Below are 15,121 nucleotides of genomic sequence, written 5' to 3'. Positions count from 1 at the left end.
CAAAGGGATATGGTCACTATATTCGCCTTCCAAACTGACTTTCACAATAAGATCTGGATTGGGAGGATGGAAAAAGACTATATGGTCAAGATTAGAAGTGTTTCCAGAAGTTGAAATAAACGAACAATTTCGGTCTTTCGGTACAATCGAGTAACCGGTTGGTAGAATAGATAGAAACGTTTCAGCTCTAGCACTTGAATTCTCAAGTAGATCACAGTTAAAGTCTCCAATAAGTAAACACTTTCTGTTCATCTTCTCGATCTTTTTTAACAGTTTGGCCACCTTTCTGCAAGCAATAGCAAATTTTCTTTCAGAAGCTTCGTCCCTGGAATGGGTTGGAATATAAAAAATGACTATTACCAAGTTATCAACGTCACAGTAAGATAGCAATCACACATTTCAAGCAATTCTGATTGACAAGTTGTCAGGACGGCTAAACCACCACTTGGCCTTCCTTTAGCTTTAATTCTTCTTGGGAAGTATACAGACGTTTTATGGTTTTATGGGAGGATATTTCCGTGAAGGAAGTTTTCATGAGGGAAGGGACATTTCTATGAAGGGGGCGCCGGATTTCCCAGCATTAATTAAAACGATCAGAAATTACATTAAAAAAAAACAAGATTTTTCAACTAGAAGTAAGGAGCTACATTAAAAACTAAAAAGAAAAAAATTCTTACGTATATGAGGGGGTTCGCCCCCTATTGAATACCTTGCTCTTTACATAAATTTTTTTTTGTACTTTCAATAGAGCAATTTATTCTAATTGAACGGCCATTGTGGTTCACGGCTCATTCTTAAAGTATTGGAACAAAATTTGAACTTTAACCTAAAGACCGAGGTATTGATTAGGAGTCAATCCCCCTCATTTACGTGAGAATTTCTGTTCGTTTTAGGTTTTAATGTTGCTAAAACAGTTCAAAATAGGGATGATACCTTTTTATTAACAGTGAATAGATATAAAATTATTTAGCTGGATATTTCGAACACATATACAGTGTTCATCATCAGCAGTAAAACTAAAAGACATGAATAAAAATAAACAAAATTTATGCCTAATAAACTAATTCCATATATTTTATTGCTCTTATTTTTTTCAATGCAACAGCGGAGGCAAGTCTCTTTGACCTTTTCGGTTCCGGTTCATTAAAGTTATCTGACATATTACGTGGACAGAGGTCATAGCTCTTAGGTGAGGTGATATTTACTTTATTTGACCTCAGTAAATTATCATAAATTGAGTTCAATCCAAATTCACCTGTATCTCTGTTTATGGAATTATTCTTGAATAGATGTTCTAAAAAACTTTTTGATTCCTCCACTCCACAATTCCATATGGAATTCCATATAATTCCGTATGGAATTATGGGGTGGAGGAATTAAAAAGTTTTTAGAACATATTAATTTTTGGGGAGGGGATTTAAAAGTTACAATAGAATTAGAAGAGGATAATAAACATCCTTTTCTGGATGTCTCTCTTTTAAAAAATGAAAATAGTCTGGATTTTAAGATTTACAGAAAACCTACAAACAATAACAGATTTTGTCGTTTTTCTCCGGTCATGCTCGCCAAGTAAAAATTAGTTTAATCATATCCTTAACTGTCCGCATTTTTAGAATTCGTTCTCCAAAATTCATTGAGGAGGAATTATTGTTGTTAAAAGAGATTTTAATAAGTAACCATTATCCGGGTTGGTTAATTGACCAGACTTTTTCGAAAAGAAGGAAACAATTTCTAGAATGTTCTGACGATATTCTGGAAACAACAGAAAAGAAAGATATTTTTTATTCTCTACCATATGTTCCAGGTTTGAGTGAAAAACTTAAAAGAATTTTACAAAATAATGGCTTAAAGGTAGCTTTAAGAGGTAGTAATACTTTGGCTAGTTTTTTAAATTCTGGAAAGGATCGGACCTCTGTAGAGCAACAAAGTGGGGTTTATAAAATCCCATGTACTTGTGGAAGCTCTTATGTGGGACGTACTAACCAAAATTTAAAAACGAGATTGCTACAACATCATAATTCTATTTCATCGTCTTTAAAGCAAAATACCAAACCTGAAGATTTCACGTCGGCCCTCTCGGAACATATCTTTAATTTTCCAAATCATTTTATTTTGTTTGAAAATGTTTCTTTGATTTCTAGGGACCAAGGTTTAAAGCAAATTTTCAGGGAAACAATCGAAATTAAAAAAATTCTATTCAAGAATAATTCCATAAACAGAGATACAGGTGAATTTGGATTGAACTCAATTTATGATAATTTACCGAGGTCAAATAAAGTAAATATCACCTCGCCTAAGAGCTATGACCTCTTTCCACGTAATATGTCAGATAATTCTAATGAACCGGAACCAAAAAGGTCAAAAAGATTTGCCCCCGCTGTTGCATTGAAAAAAATAATAGCAATAAACTATATGTAATTAGTTTATTAGGTACAAATTTTGTTTATTTTTATTCATGTCTTTTAGTTTTACTGCTGATGATGAACACTGTATATGTGTTCGAAATATCCAGTTAAATAATTTTATATCTATTCACTGTCAATAAAAAGGTGTCATCTCTATTTTGAACTGTTTTACTTTCGTCATGGAAAGGCAGTGTGGTCTTCGAAGTTATTTAATGTTGCTCCCTACTTTTGTCGAAAAAACTGTTTTATTTTATTTAATTGTTATAAGAAGTTGTTAAAGCTCACCTGTAGCTGTGGATATTCAGACATTAATTCTTGAATAAGCGATATTTTTACCCATGATTTTGTATTTTACTTAACCATGACAGTTTTTGATATTTTAGAAAAAAAAAGTATCCGGCAAAAGATAGGTTGAAGCATCACTTAAAGAAGGAATTGATACCTGCAAATGAATTTAGACAACTTCTGCCAAACACCCAGACTGGCCTAAGAGAAATTCAAATAGGTAAGACTTCATGTTGCTGATGATGAAAATGTTTTGAAGCATGTTGGCATTGATTAACAGCCCCTCTCGACTTCGAATGTTCGACCGAATGAAGTTATGAAATAGGAAGCATTTCGAAAATGTAGTTGAAAGTTTGCGCCATCTTTAATATATCCGAATCGATTTTAAGAAAATGAGGCACTGAGGAATGTGGATATGAAAAATAAGGGACGGCTCAGACGGCATTCGTAAAGTTTGTAAAATCGTTCGCAAAGTGTGTTTCCGTAAAGTTTTCACCGCTCATATGAGCCTTTTACTTTACATGCGTTTTGAGCAGCAAACTATTCAAATTTCTGAAGCATTTCATGCTTCGGAGAAAAAATCTTGAAGAAATAAGGAGCTTGGGGTGTGAGTATAGTTTTATGAGGCATAAGTAGTCCCCGAAGCCGCGCCGAAAGTCGGCGGCACGCCGGCGAATATAACTCAACGGGCCGCCACCGAAAACATGTTGGCGCGCCGGCGCGCTGCCGTGAGGTTCGGTGGCGGCGGTCCGCCGATGAATAACTGCCGCCGATTTCTGTTTAGTACTATATAGCTTCTCCAAGTGAGTACATGTAAATTTGCTTTCAAACAGATTGTTATGGGGGTTGTATGGGTAAAATTATAGCAAACCATATAATTGGCTTTCGTAAAAAGTGAATATACCACTCGATGCCGTTTTTTATGCTCTTTACGAATATAATAATTGCCTCTGCTACAAATTCAGATTTGAGCACTTTTTTAGCTCTTAAATATGGCAAATTTTCAAAAAATTATGACAGTTTCTTATAACTGGCTTACCAATAAAGCAAACATACCACATGATGCCTTTTTTTATGTTCTTTAAGGATATAATAATCACGTTTACCACAAATTCGAATTTAAGAACTTTTTAAGCTCTCAAAAATGACGAATTTTCAATTGAAGTATGAATTATCCTTCATTTCCGACAAAATAATACTACATTTTCTCCGCGCCGTTTTTGACAAAATAATACTACATTTTCTCCGCGCCGCTTTTGACAAAATAATACTACATTTTTCAGTGCTAAAATTATTTACAATAAGGCTAGGTTAGGTTAAAAAGTGCTTAAATCTGAATTTGCGGTAGAAGCGATTATTATATTCGTAAAGAGCATAAAAAAAGGCATCGAGTGGTACATTCACTTTATACGAAAGCTAGTTATATAGTTTGCTGCAGGACACGGTGCCTTATTGTATAAGCCCCATGCCCATGCATTAGGGAATGCCCGGGCTTTGGAGCACCATTGCTGGAAAAATTTAGGATTTTTGAATGGCAGGGTAGTACAGCTTTAAAATATACTGTTAGTAAGAGTAAACCTATGCACACAAACACAAAAGTCAATGTCAATTCTTACAAACACATACTACCAGGCTGTTCCAAATGAAAGATTATCTCAAAATAGTTGTATGAAGTTGTTTGTAAAAGGAACATGCTGATATGACTGTAACTGACTATAGCAAGATTGGGTGCTACTAGAATAAGGTGAGGACAGTGGCATCCCAAGGGGGGGGGGTGCCACACCCCACCCACCCCAAGAAGGTCTGTTGGTAAAAAAATCTGGTAAAATTTGATAAATTCGCCGGAACTGATTATTTTTAGGGAATCTCGCTTAGGTAAAGCCTCGACCAATTCCGGTAAAATTTTGAAAAATTGCGGTAAAATCTCAAAAAATTCCAGTAAAATTCTGAAGCTGCATCCCCCCCCCCCAATCAGGAAGGTGTCAGGACGCCCCTGGGTGTGGATGCTACTACATACTACTGCATAAGTAGCAGAGTGTGAGGCACATCAAAGTAAAGTATTCTGTACTATTGCATTATCAAGACATGCAAGTTTTCCATAAAATTACTATTCAACTACGCAGGCTATAGAGTTTTCATTGGGTTTACAGGGGCATCTCAGAGTTATTGTAATAAGCCCACTTTTAATTTTCTTGTTTAACCAGGCTTCTTGTAGTTAAAGTTACTGAAAAATGCCTTAAGTTGTGAAAACGCCGAAAAATCGGCGGCGCGCCGCCAATAGTACTTCGACGGTGCGCCGCCAAAAAATTTTCTTTGCGCCGCCACCGACATAAATTATCTCTGCCGCCGCCGAACTTTTATTCGGCGCGGCTTCGGGGACTAGGCATAAGGGCTTATTACATATTCTGTTTTCAGGGTCAAGCATTTTCCATCTATTCTGTCAATTCTCTTTGTCTTTTTTCATACTGAGTTGACTAACTAATGAACAGAAAGTTTTACAATGCATGCACAACTTGAGATGCAGGGGGTATATCATAGGCTACAAGTACCCCTTGAATATTTTGCAAGACTTTGTTTTTGAATATAGGTTCAGTTTTAAAACAGGCTATAATTGTATATTCATATATAATATGTTTTGCTCAAAAGTTTTGCTCTGGAACTCTTTCCCTATTGGTCATCTCTATAAATTTTACGAAAAAAGTTAGCTAAAGTTTAACTTTAATGCTTGCTCACGTAAAGGTTTATGGAAGGTTAAAGGACGGCTCAGACGGCGTTCGTAAAGTTTGTAAGGACGTTCGCAAAATGTGTTTCTGTAAAGTTTTCACCGCTCATATCAGCCTTGTACTTTACGTGCGTTTTGAGCAGCAAACTATTCAAATTTCTGAAGCACTTCATATTTCGGAGAAAAAGTCTTGAAGAAATAAGGAGCTTGGGGTGTGAGTATAGATTAATGAGGCATAAGGGCTTGTTGCATATTCTGTTTTCAGGATCAAACACATCAAGATTCCCTGGTTTTTCCTATTTTCTTGTGAAGTTGACAGTGTTTTCAATGCAGATCCTGTCTTTGTGTTTTCCTTGAGAAGACTGGTATATGAAAGGCTTTTCTCGGACTAGAGAAATCAGCATATCTTTAGTTTCCTGATTCCACATTTCCAAATCTGTTTAAAAGTTTTGCTCTAGAACTCTTTCCCTATTGGTCAACTTTATGAACTTTACGAAAAAAGTTAACTAAAGTTTAACTTTAATGCTTACTCACGTAAAGATTTACAGAAGGTTAACGAAGCAACTTTACGAAATTTGCGAACGCCGTCCTTAAAACTTAAGCAAACTGTAAAAATGGAGCTGCGCCGAATTTAACGTTTAGAAACAATAAAAAAATTTTTGTTTATTTTTTTTTGGAGTTTCTACCTCGTTCAGGTTATAGAATTACGCTTTATTTACATTCTTATTTTTCTGTTATTTGTTATAATTGTCTTTCTCTTTTTTCTTTAGATTTCTCTGATGACGAATGGGCAAATAATTTAGTACCAAAGCACAGGTCAGTGAATATATTGCGCATAATTTGTATGGTTATTCAAAATAATGGAGAAAAATATAAATATTTAGAAAGAAAATTAAAAAATCTAGGAAAGAAATGACTAGTCGAAGAGTTAATAATAAAGCACTTTAAACGAAAGTGATGCCTCTCTTTATCTAAAAATTTTAGAAAAAATTTTATCTAAGAAACTAAGCCTCTCATTCATCTAAAAATTTGCTAATTTTGATCAGCGTTACGAAACCACTTGAAGTCAAAAACCTGAAAAACTACTATGAATTTTAAGTACGTTTGTGGCAATAACATAACAACAAAGTGCTGAGTTCTCTATTTAGAACGGTGTTACAAGTTCTGGTGTTTATCATTTTACTGAAGTACAGTCCAACGTTGAAAAAAAATTACTTTGGTATTTAAAATTATCTAGCATTAAATAGTAAATCAGATTTGCAAAATTGGCAATTCTGATTGCGAATAAAAAATAAGAGTTTCGGGAATGACTTGAGTTATATTTAAACTTTGTCTATTCCTCTCTTTCTTACACAATGACTAGAACATACTAATACGGAACCAAGGACAGTAAAGTGTAAACAGAACCAAGAGCAGATGCAGGATTAGTTTGTAGGTATTGAGGAATACCAACGAAGCTAAAATTCTCCCATGGGTAGTTCGCAAACCGGCACTGTAATTAGTGAAACTTTTGACTTTTTGGGGGCACGTACCCCAAAAATTACTCCTTAGATTCACAAAGCAGTATATAAACGATCTAAAAACAATACTGAATAAGGCAATAAAATAGAAATATAAAAAATGATAGGAATTCAGGATTTCAACACTGAAAGCCGTAAAAAACTGAAACAGGAAAAAAAGATGACAAGTCTCGACCTGGTATTTTCTGCAAATCTTTACATGCAAATTTTCTGAATGGGAACTTCCCCGTGTGAGGTAAAAGCTTTCGTGGGGAGCAAATAAGGGAAATAGAAATTCCTGTGACGGTGTAAAGAGGGAGGCACAAAGAGCGTTTGCGCTGCTTTTGTGAGAATTCACTTGAATATTAGCTCTAAAAGAAAAAAGAGGCGAGTCCACATGCAATTTTTCTGAATGGGAACTTCCCCGCGTGGGGTAAAACCTTTCGTGGGGAGAAAATAAGGGAAATAGAAATCCTTGTGAGGGTGTAAAGAGGGAGGCACAAAGAGCGTTTTCGCTGCTTTGGTGAGAATTCACTTGAATATTAGCTCTAAAAGAAAAAAGAGGCAAGTCCACCTGTCCAGGATTGAGTCCCAAGAGTAATTCAAGCTAGCTATGTTACACTTTTGTTCTCAAAAAGTGGCAAAATAAACGAAGTGTCACGGAACAATTGTATATAAAAGGACAGAATATAAAGGAAGTTTAGGAAAGATAAAATCATTATTGGGTAGCTTAACTGAAAGTGCATTAACGCTCTGGATTGAGTCCAATTGTCCAGGGTTTTTCAAATCGAAATTGACAGCCCTGGATGCCTTCAGGCATCCAGGATGATGTCCTACCGTTGTAACCTACCATGGTTACAACGGATAACAGGTAATCAGGGTTCGATTCCAGAGAAGGAGCTTGAGCCAAATCCAAGGACAGCAGTAGTTCAACCCAAAATCTCCTTCACCCACTGCAAGTTAAGTAGACTAACGTCCAAAGCTTCTCAAGGAAATTTGAAATTCCTGCACGAGGCTAACTTGCGTTTGGTAATAAAAATAAAGACTGGATTGCTATTCCTGCCTGGCTTATAAAGCCACAAAAGACGTTACTTTTTCCATACTGATTTTAATACCCTTAAGTGTAAGTTTTTAGGCACCGATGACAAACGGCATATCCGAGAATAGTGGAGGACATCTTTTTTTTGTGTTTTTCCCGTTAGAATAGAAATTCATATACTTCACCACCTGTAATGGATTCGACAGGAAGGCAATTAAAACATTTACGAGAAAACACTCAAGTTTGAAGTTGCTTAAATTTATGGATAAGGATGCAGAGGTACAATGAGATACCTTGGGGAATTTTCACAGTAAATAGAAAGGGCTTTTGAATAGAAATTGAGATGCTTCATCACCTGCGATCAATTACGAAAGGAAACTAAAATATTCATTAGAAAACTACCCAGTTTGAAGAAATTTTATATTCTTTGGTCAAGATAAACTAAATCAAAGGTTTTCTGAAAGTCAACCTAAACAAGATACAACTAAAAAAAAGAAAGAAAAAAAAAGAAAAAAAGCCCCGTTGTATTTAATGTAATAAGAGTAATAAGAATCCTACACCTTAGAAAGTTTATACAAAAATTGCGAAGAGCATATTTTCTCTTAACTTAATTCATGCATAAAACGAATAGAAGAGACTCACCCCTTTCATCACCAATATCCCTAAAGTACACATAAGAAGAGTAAAAAGTACACAGGGTTTCTCTCCTTCTGCACAAGTAGTCATTCCACTCAACAAGATCAAAGGTTTTTTCAGTGTCAACCAGTGGCGTAATTTCAAGACAATCCTTGAGGGGTAGGTGGGAACTTTCCAAAATCAAGTGAAAACTAAACTGAAAACTGAAAAATGAGCCAAATAGTACCATAGAAGCAAAAATATACTAAAGAAAACGGACCCGTTTCTGTGGATGGATAAATTATGCAGGCTTATCTTAGTTTTGTCTAGATTTTTGAAGAAACCAAAATTCAGTTGGGAGGGGAAGGAGGTCAAACTTTGATCCTGGAGGGAAGTCAAACTAGGGTCTAGGGGACAGTTGGCTCTCCTGTCCCATAACAAATTACGCCCCTGGTGTCAGCCAGTACAAGTTCCAGCCAAACAGTTGGTTTTTATTCTCCTATTTAGTGGTTTTATTTGAGTAGAGATAGGTCTTTCATTTTATTTTAATGGTAAATAAAAGCACAATCTCTTGCAAAATTCTTAAAGAGCTTACACAGAGAATTTGAGATTAACCTCTTTCATTTTCAACTTTTGAAAGGCCAGATTAGGGTTTACCAGTTGGGCATCTTTCAATTTTCTTCTCTTAAAAATTTGTTTCGTTTCCATTCAAAAATAAATTGTAAAAACAGTGGTATTTTTTTTTTTTTTCAACACTCTGTGAAAAATATTCGTTGGAAATCCATGAGTCGAAATAAAAATTTCAGGCGTCTGTAAATAGCCTACAGAAGTAAGCAAGCATGAAGGTTTGTTCAATTATCTTAACAGGACACAGCATTGGGCTAAATCGGCAACTGCCTTCAAGAGGAGACAGTGTTGAAATTGGTTAGTAAAAGTCCCACGAATCGGTAGATATCAGATTAAAACAAAGGGGAAACCCCTACTCAAAGATAGGAGACTTCCTTCTGTGATAGGTCTGGAAGACTTTCCTGCAAAAATGTGGGTATAATTTGATGCATTACACCCCTTTCACCCTCTAAACATGAAACTTTGGTGTGATTTACAACACGATGTAAGACCATCGACTCACGTCCAAACAGAATTCCTGCCAAACTTAAAGAAACATCCTATGGATTAGATTTTACCTCGAGGAATGGCAAGAATTTTTTTTAAAGCTTGCTAGCTTTGAATTCTGTGCAGCTAAGAAATACAGCTGTTTGCTGCACGAATTTTACCAGTAGCCAGTAGCTGAAACACAACAGTTATATTTATTGAATCTTAGTACGTTGTAGGTCCAACTTCCTTTCAAGCCATGTTTCTTTATCTTAATAAGTCACCTTATCTGTAAACAAGAAATGAACGTGTAAAGGGCTTTGGAAGGAGGGCAGCTAAAAAGCACATGAGAAGGGGTTGACAGCCCTCCAACCACTTTTAAACATCCAACCCTCAGCAGGTCCTGAAAATTTCAGCTTAATACCCTCAGCCATTCTTAAGTAATTGCAGATCCTTCTTTTTGATAAACATGATGCACACAGTGCCATTTGATTTACAGCTGGTATACAACAATTGTATTTATCGAATCTTAGTACGTTGTAGGTCAAACTCTCTTTCAAAACCGTGTTCCTTGATCCTAATAAATTACCTTACCTGTAAACAGGAGGGAATAAAAGCCTTGGGTGCTTTGTCTACTGACAAGCCAGATTCTCGAAATAAGATTCAGAGTTGCGAACTCTGTAAGTCCACTTTCTAGGACCTACAAACCTGGCGAAATACACGATCCAGGACCACCCTTTTTTACCAGCTAAGTTCTTGAATTCACAGTCTAATTTATGAGCTTACGATCCCAATTGTCACTGGGGCAACAGATATGAACATTTTCATCATCTAAATCGTCAATAGAACGGCATTGTTAAAATCCCGACTATGAATTTACAATCCAGTTTGTCACTAGAAAAGGTCTTTGAACAAGAAAAAGCATCATAATTAATTATTATTTTACAGGCGTGGAACACAACTAACAGATGATGTGAAAACGAATAGGAAAATAGATGGGTTTTAATAATAATCACAATATTTTATTTTTTGGTACAAAACGCAAAATAATAATAAAGGAGAAATTATTTTATTTATAACAAGATATAAATAAAGATAATATTAGGAAGTCGTTCATTTGGTTCAGTGAGAAGGTTGAAATTGTCTTTGCTGAGACGTTGCTGCGTCATGATTCGGTTCACTGGCTCTCAATTTTTTTTTCCTGAGATAGTTCTATGTCCAAGAGGCAGTTCCCTGCTATACACAGGTGCGTATCCCCACTAAACTCCATTGAAACGCACAATCCTAACAAACAGTTCTCATAACTTCGGGGTACGCCCGCCACATTTATGCAAACATTGCTCAACTGGTAGAAGCTTCGAGTAGTTACCGCATGGCTTGTGGTTTCGAGTTCTTTCAATAATGGCATTTTTGCTTTACTTTTAATATTGGTCTTTATTGGTATTTAATATGTTGTATATTTACTGTAGCACGTAGTCTTTACTTGTAGTATTGGATTGTTTGTTCATTACTGGCTTCTAGTTGCATATTTTTATTGATCGCTTTAAAGTTACAAAAAAAAACGACGCTTGAAACATAATTTCGGCCTGTAAATTCGCTGGCGAGTAAAACTTATCATCAAATTGTTATATATATATCTATATCACGAAAATACTCGTTAGCCAAACTTCTCGAGAAGGAATTTTACGCGTAGAAAAACTGTGCGCTGGATATAAACAAGAATTTTAGCAAAGCAAAATCTTTCAATTTTGACGATTGATTTCAACAAAATAAAACACTAGAGGTCCTTAAACGCCATCAATTATATTTTCCTTGAAATATCAAAGAACAAAAAAGTCATCAAAAACATCAGAAAACTATAGAACTGAGACAATTTTTTCAAAGGTCAAATTAGTCCATTTATGGTCAAAGTAGCACATTGAGCCGAGAGCAATAAAGATATCAAAATAACATATACAGCATAATAAACAATATCTACAATTAGTAAACAGAATAAATATCACATATAATAATGTCAGTTGGATTTGTAACTTCTTCCAAACTTCAATATCTACAAATTCACAACTTTCACCAGCACACCCTGTGCATGAATCAATTTCGGCTGGGGCTGGGAGAGTTGAAAGACCCAAAAACAAGCGAATTTTATAGATGCTTCGGAAAACTATGGGAAAACCAAAACAATTCAGGGTGAGAGATAGACTCAGTCTTCCAATGTATATGTGCCTTACCACCCCGTTCCGCTTATCATTATCATAAAATTTAATAACTTCATAAAACTGAAAAAATATCAAAATTTAGATTAACTTCGACCCACTGTCAGTGGGTCGAGACTCAGGCCTTCAAGGCCCATTGCCTTTACACCCCAAAAACTAAGCTCTACACATTGGTCCCTTACTTAGAAATTTGAAACGCGATTGAAAATTAAATCTTTTTTCATCAAGAGAAATAATAACACTGCCTAGAAAAGACGCGCTTTCCAGAGTAGTGTGGCTTTAGTTGGAAAATTTCTTGTCTCCAGAGGAAAAACTTTATTCTTTGAGTGAGCCTGGGTCGTGACCTCAATGTTAACTATAGTATATTTTAAACAAACATTATATACAGCATACATAGAAGCAGAACATTGCCTAAATCAAGCTGAACTAAGGGAAATTTCAGCAGCTTTCAATCACCATGAGTTTCAAAGTTTTAGCAGCTTGAAGCTGCTGTTTATGGAAGCTGCCTCTATTTTTACGAAAGCTGCAGAACTGTTACGTTTCCTAGCTTAGACTTACATCACCATTTTCAAAAATAAATTCACCGTATTGTACGGTAGCTTCGGTGACGCCACCAAAAAACCAGTCATATTTGACAGATCTTTGGTGATGCCAACCAAAATTTACCATGTTACACACTAACACCAGACGATCTCCAGCCTGTTAAATGCCTTTTCCATATAGTAAAAGTTTTTGGCGATGCCACCCAAAAGCCAGTGGTTACACCAACAATGAGGTACATTAAATGTTTCACCATAAACACCACAAAAATAGGTTTAGCACCTGGATCTGGCGAAACACCCGTAATGCTTGTCAGCAGATCTTCGACGATGGTGTCATTTATTGCATTGCCACCATATTTAAGCGTGGCAGCAGCTCGGGCTAAAGACATTGGACACGGGAAACGATAGTCTCTACAAGCTCGTTCCAGCCATGCAAGCATCCACTTATCCAAATTCAACTGGAAAACAAAAAGAAAAATTATTATTTAAAAAACAGACAATGTTTTAAAAATAGCCAAAACAAGGAGTTTACCACTATCCACCACCTATTCTGGATCTGGGAGCACCGTGTGTGACGCACAATTTTACCAAATGTGGCACAATTCTGCCACACATGGCAGTTTCCGGCAAACTTTCGCCACGCTTGGCACGTGCCACCTGGTTAACGTAATTTCCGAAGGTCATCAATCCCTCGACATAAAACTAAAAAGAACTCATAATTTAGTGTTCTAAAGCGTTTCATTTACTAAATTAAATTTTGGATTATTTGGTATACGAGTTTATTTAGACTAAAAATACGTCAAAAATTGGTTTGAAATAATAAAAAAGGACATTTTTCCTATTTTTACGCAAGTTTAGCTCTTTTTCTAGCAAAGAGTTTGAGAAATATCATAATTCTGGCTCGGTGAATAGATAGAGCTGAGACTATAAAATTCAGTGATCTAAGTATTTTTTTCCTTTTGTTGCAAGTTAAAGCTGCAGGCTTGTCGGAAAATCGCTGGTTTCAGAGGGAGCATCTACCTTAAGAGAAATGTTTAGCCACTGCTGGAAAAAGGAATGAGGGGATTTTCCCATTTCCATGTCCCCGGATTCAAAAGTTGTTAGATATTGTTTGCGTTTAGTCTAAAATTACAATTTTTGTGTAAATGACAAATCATATTTTCCAGGATGAATTTCTGGTTTTTGTGGAAACAATTAACTAATGCCAATTTCAGATTTCAACACCAGCAGTTGCCATTTTGAGACTTTTTTTTATTTACTTTCGTTAATCAAGAACCAATAATGCATTCCTGGGGGGGTTTATTTTCCCCATTCCCAACAAAAATTTCATTTATATGGGTTTTTAAATTACAAAATATATTCTCCAGTTTGAATATCTGGATCTAGTGTAGTGCAAGTGACACTTAGAGACTTTTCCCTTTACAAGCAGGTTCAAACAGTACTGCTTGTCTAGTTAAAATTTACATGTTTAAAACTAACGGAAATTAAGTGTTCTAGTGCCCTTTTTAAGTGACAAAAAAAATTGAGGGCACCTAGGCCCTCTCCCATGCTGATTTCCCCCCTAAAGTTACCAAATCAAAATTTCAAGATAGCCATTTTGTTCAGCATAGTCAAAAACCTAATAATTACGTCTTTGGGGACGGCTTACTCCCCCATAGTCCCAGGGGGAGGGGCTGCCAGTTACAAACTTTGCAAGTTACCCTTTAGAAGCAGGTTCAAACAGTATTGCTTGCCTAGTTAAAATTTGAATGTTTTGAAACTGAAAAAAAGCCTTTTCGAGCTTGTAGATCTATTGCGGTAGCCAATCGACATCAATTTCAGACTAGAACACTAGAAATTGCCGCTTTGAGACATTTTTCTTTACTTTTCAGTGTTTCCACTTCTACCGATTTCTATGGAGATCTACCGAATTCCCTATCCATCTCCCGACAAAAAAAGAAGATCCTGAAACTACCGACAATCTACAGAAAACTCTGAATCCACGGAAAATATTACTTTGTGTTGGTGGTCATTCTTTGATTTTGATATGGCTCATGGCTGTTGTCTGTGGTGTTTTAGTGATTTTTTGAAGAGTGCTGACGGCGTAATTATACCTTTTTGCGCGTGTTGTGTTCAAAATCCCAACGCGTTCTGCTTTTACGACGATCAAGGGAGGGTTTAGGAAAGACGAATAGGAAAAGACGTTTAGGAAAGGTACTTTATTCGTAAATCGCTCAAACACCTCCAAATACATAACACAAAATGAAAAACAGTCCTACTGAAAATTCTACCAAACTCTGAGAGCCATCTACCGATTTTCCACCGAAAATCGCCGAGGTTTTCCAGATTGTTTGAAAAAAAATGGGGAAACACTGTTACTTTTGTTAATTGTGAACTAAGAGCATCTTCCTAGGGGGTGGGGTATATTTTCTTATTTTCCTGTTCACACGTTTAAATTTATAGCTTTACGTATTTAAAAAAAAAGTTTTCCACCATGAATATCCGACTTTAGTGATGTAGTTAATTGACACCAGTTTCAGACAAAAACATCAGCAAGTGTAACTCGAAGACTTTTTTCTTAACTTTGGTTAATTACGAACTGACTGTGCTAATTAACAGGTATCCATTGCAAAATCTTCTCTTTGTCAAACATCTGCTACCTTAGTATTCAAAAGATTTTGATTTGCCGTGGGTATTTTACGACCAAAATTAAAGCCTATAATGTCCTTA

At 35.9% G+C, this 15,121-nt stretch overlaps 1 protein-coding gene and 1 long non-coding RNA gene across 2 annotated transcripts in view; one reads left to right on the top strand and one right to left on the bottom strand.

Moving 5' to 3' along the window:
• Nucleotides 1–2,738: 2,738 nt before the first annotated feature.
• On the top strand, nucleotides 2,739–14,732 carry LOC136034491 (uncharacterized). The gene is made up of 3 exons (XR_010619189.1): nucleotides 2,739–2,910; nucleotides 6,183–6,228; nucleotides 14,284–14,732. It is a non-coding gene; the product is annotated as an uncharacterized LOC136034491 (long non-coding RNA).
• The window catches only part of LOC136034490 (frizzled-2-like), a 75,209-nt gene continuing 71,529 nt past the window's right edge, over nucleotides 11,442–15,121 (bottom strand). The window contains exon 5 of the mRNA XM_065715706.1: nucleotides 11,442–12,870. Coding sequence (XP_065571778.1) covers nucleotides 12,541–12,870 — 330 coding nt within the window. The 3' untranslated portion in view covers nucleotides 11,442–12,540. The remainder of the gene's footprint in view (nucleotides 12,871–15,121) is intronic.

The sequence above is a fragment of the Artemia franciscana genome, chromosome 13 (genome assembly GCF_032884065.1).
Source record: "Artemia franciscana chromosome 13, ASM3288406v1, whole genome shotgun sequence".
NCBI classification, from domain to species: domain Eukaryota; kingdom Metazoa; phylum Arthropoda; class Branchiopoda; order Anostraca; family Artemiidae; genus Artemia; species Artemia franciscana.
Note: the sequence above shows the minus strand (reverse complement) of the source record. Positions and strands in the feature narration are given on the sequence as shown.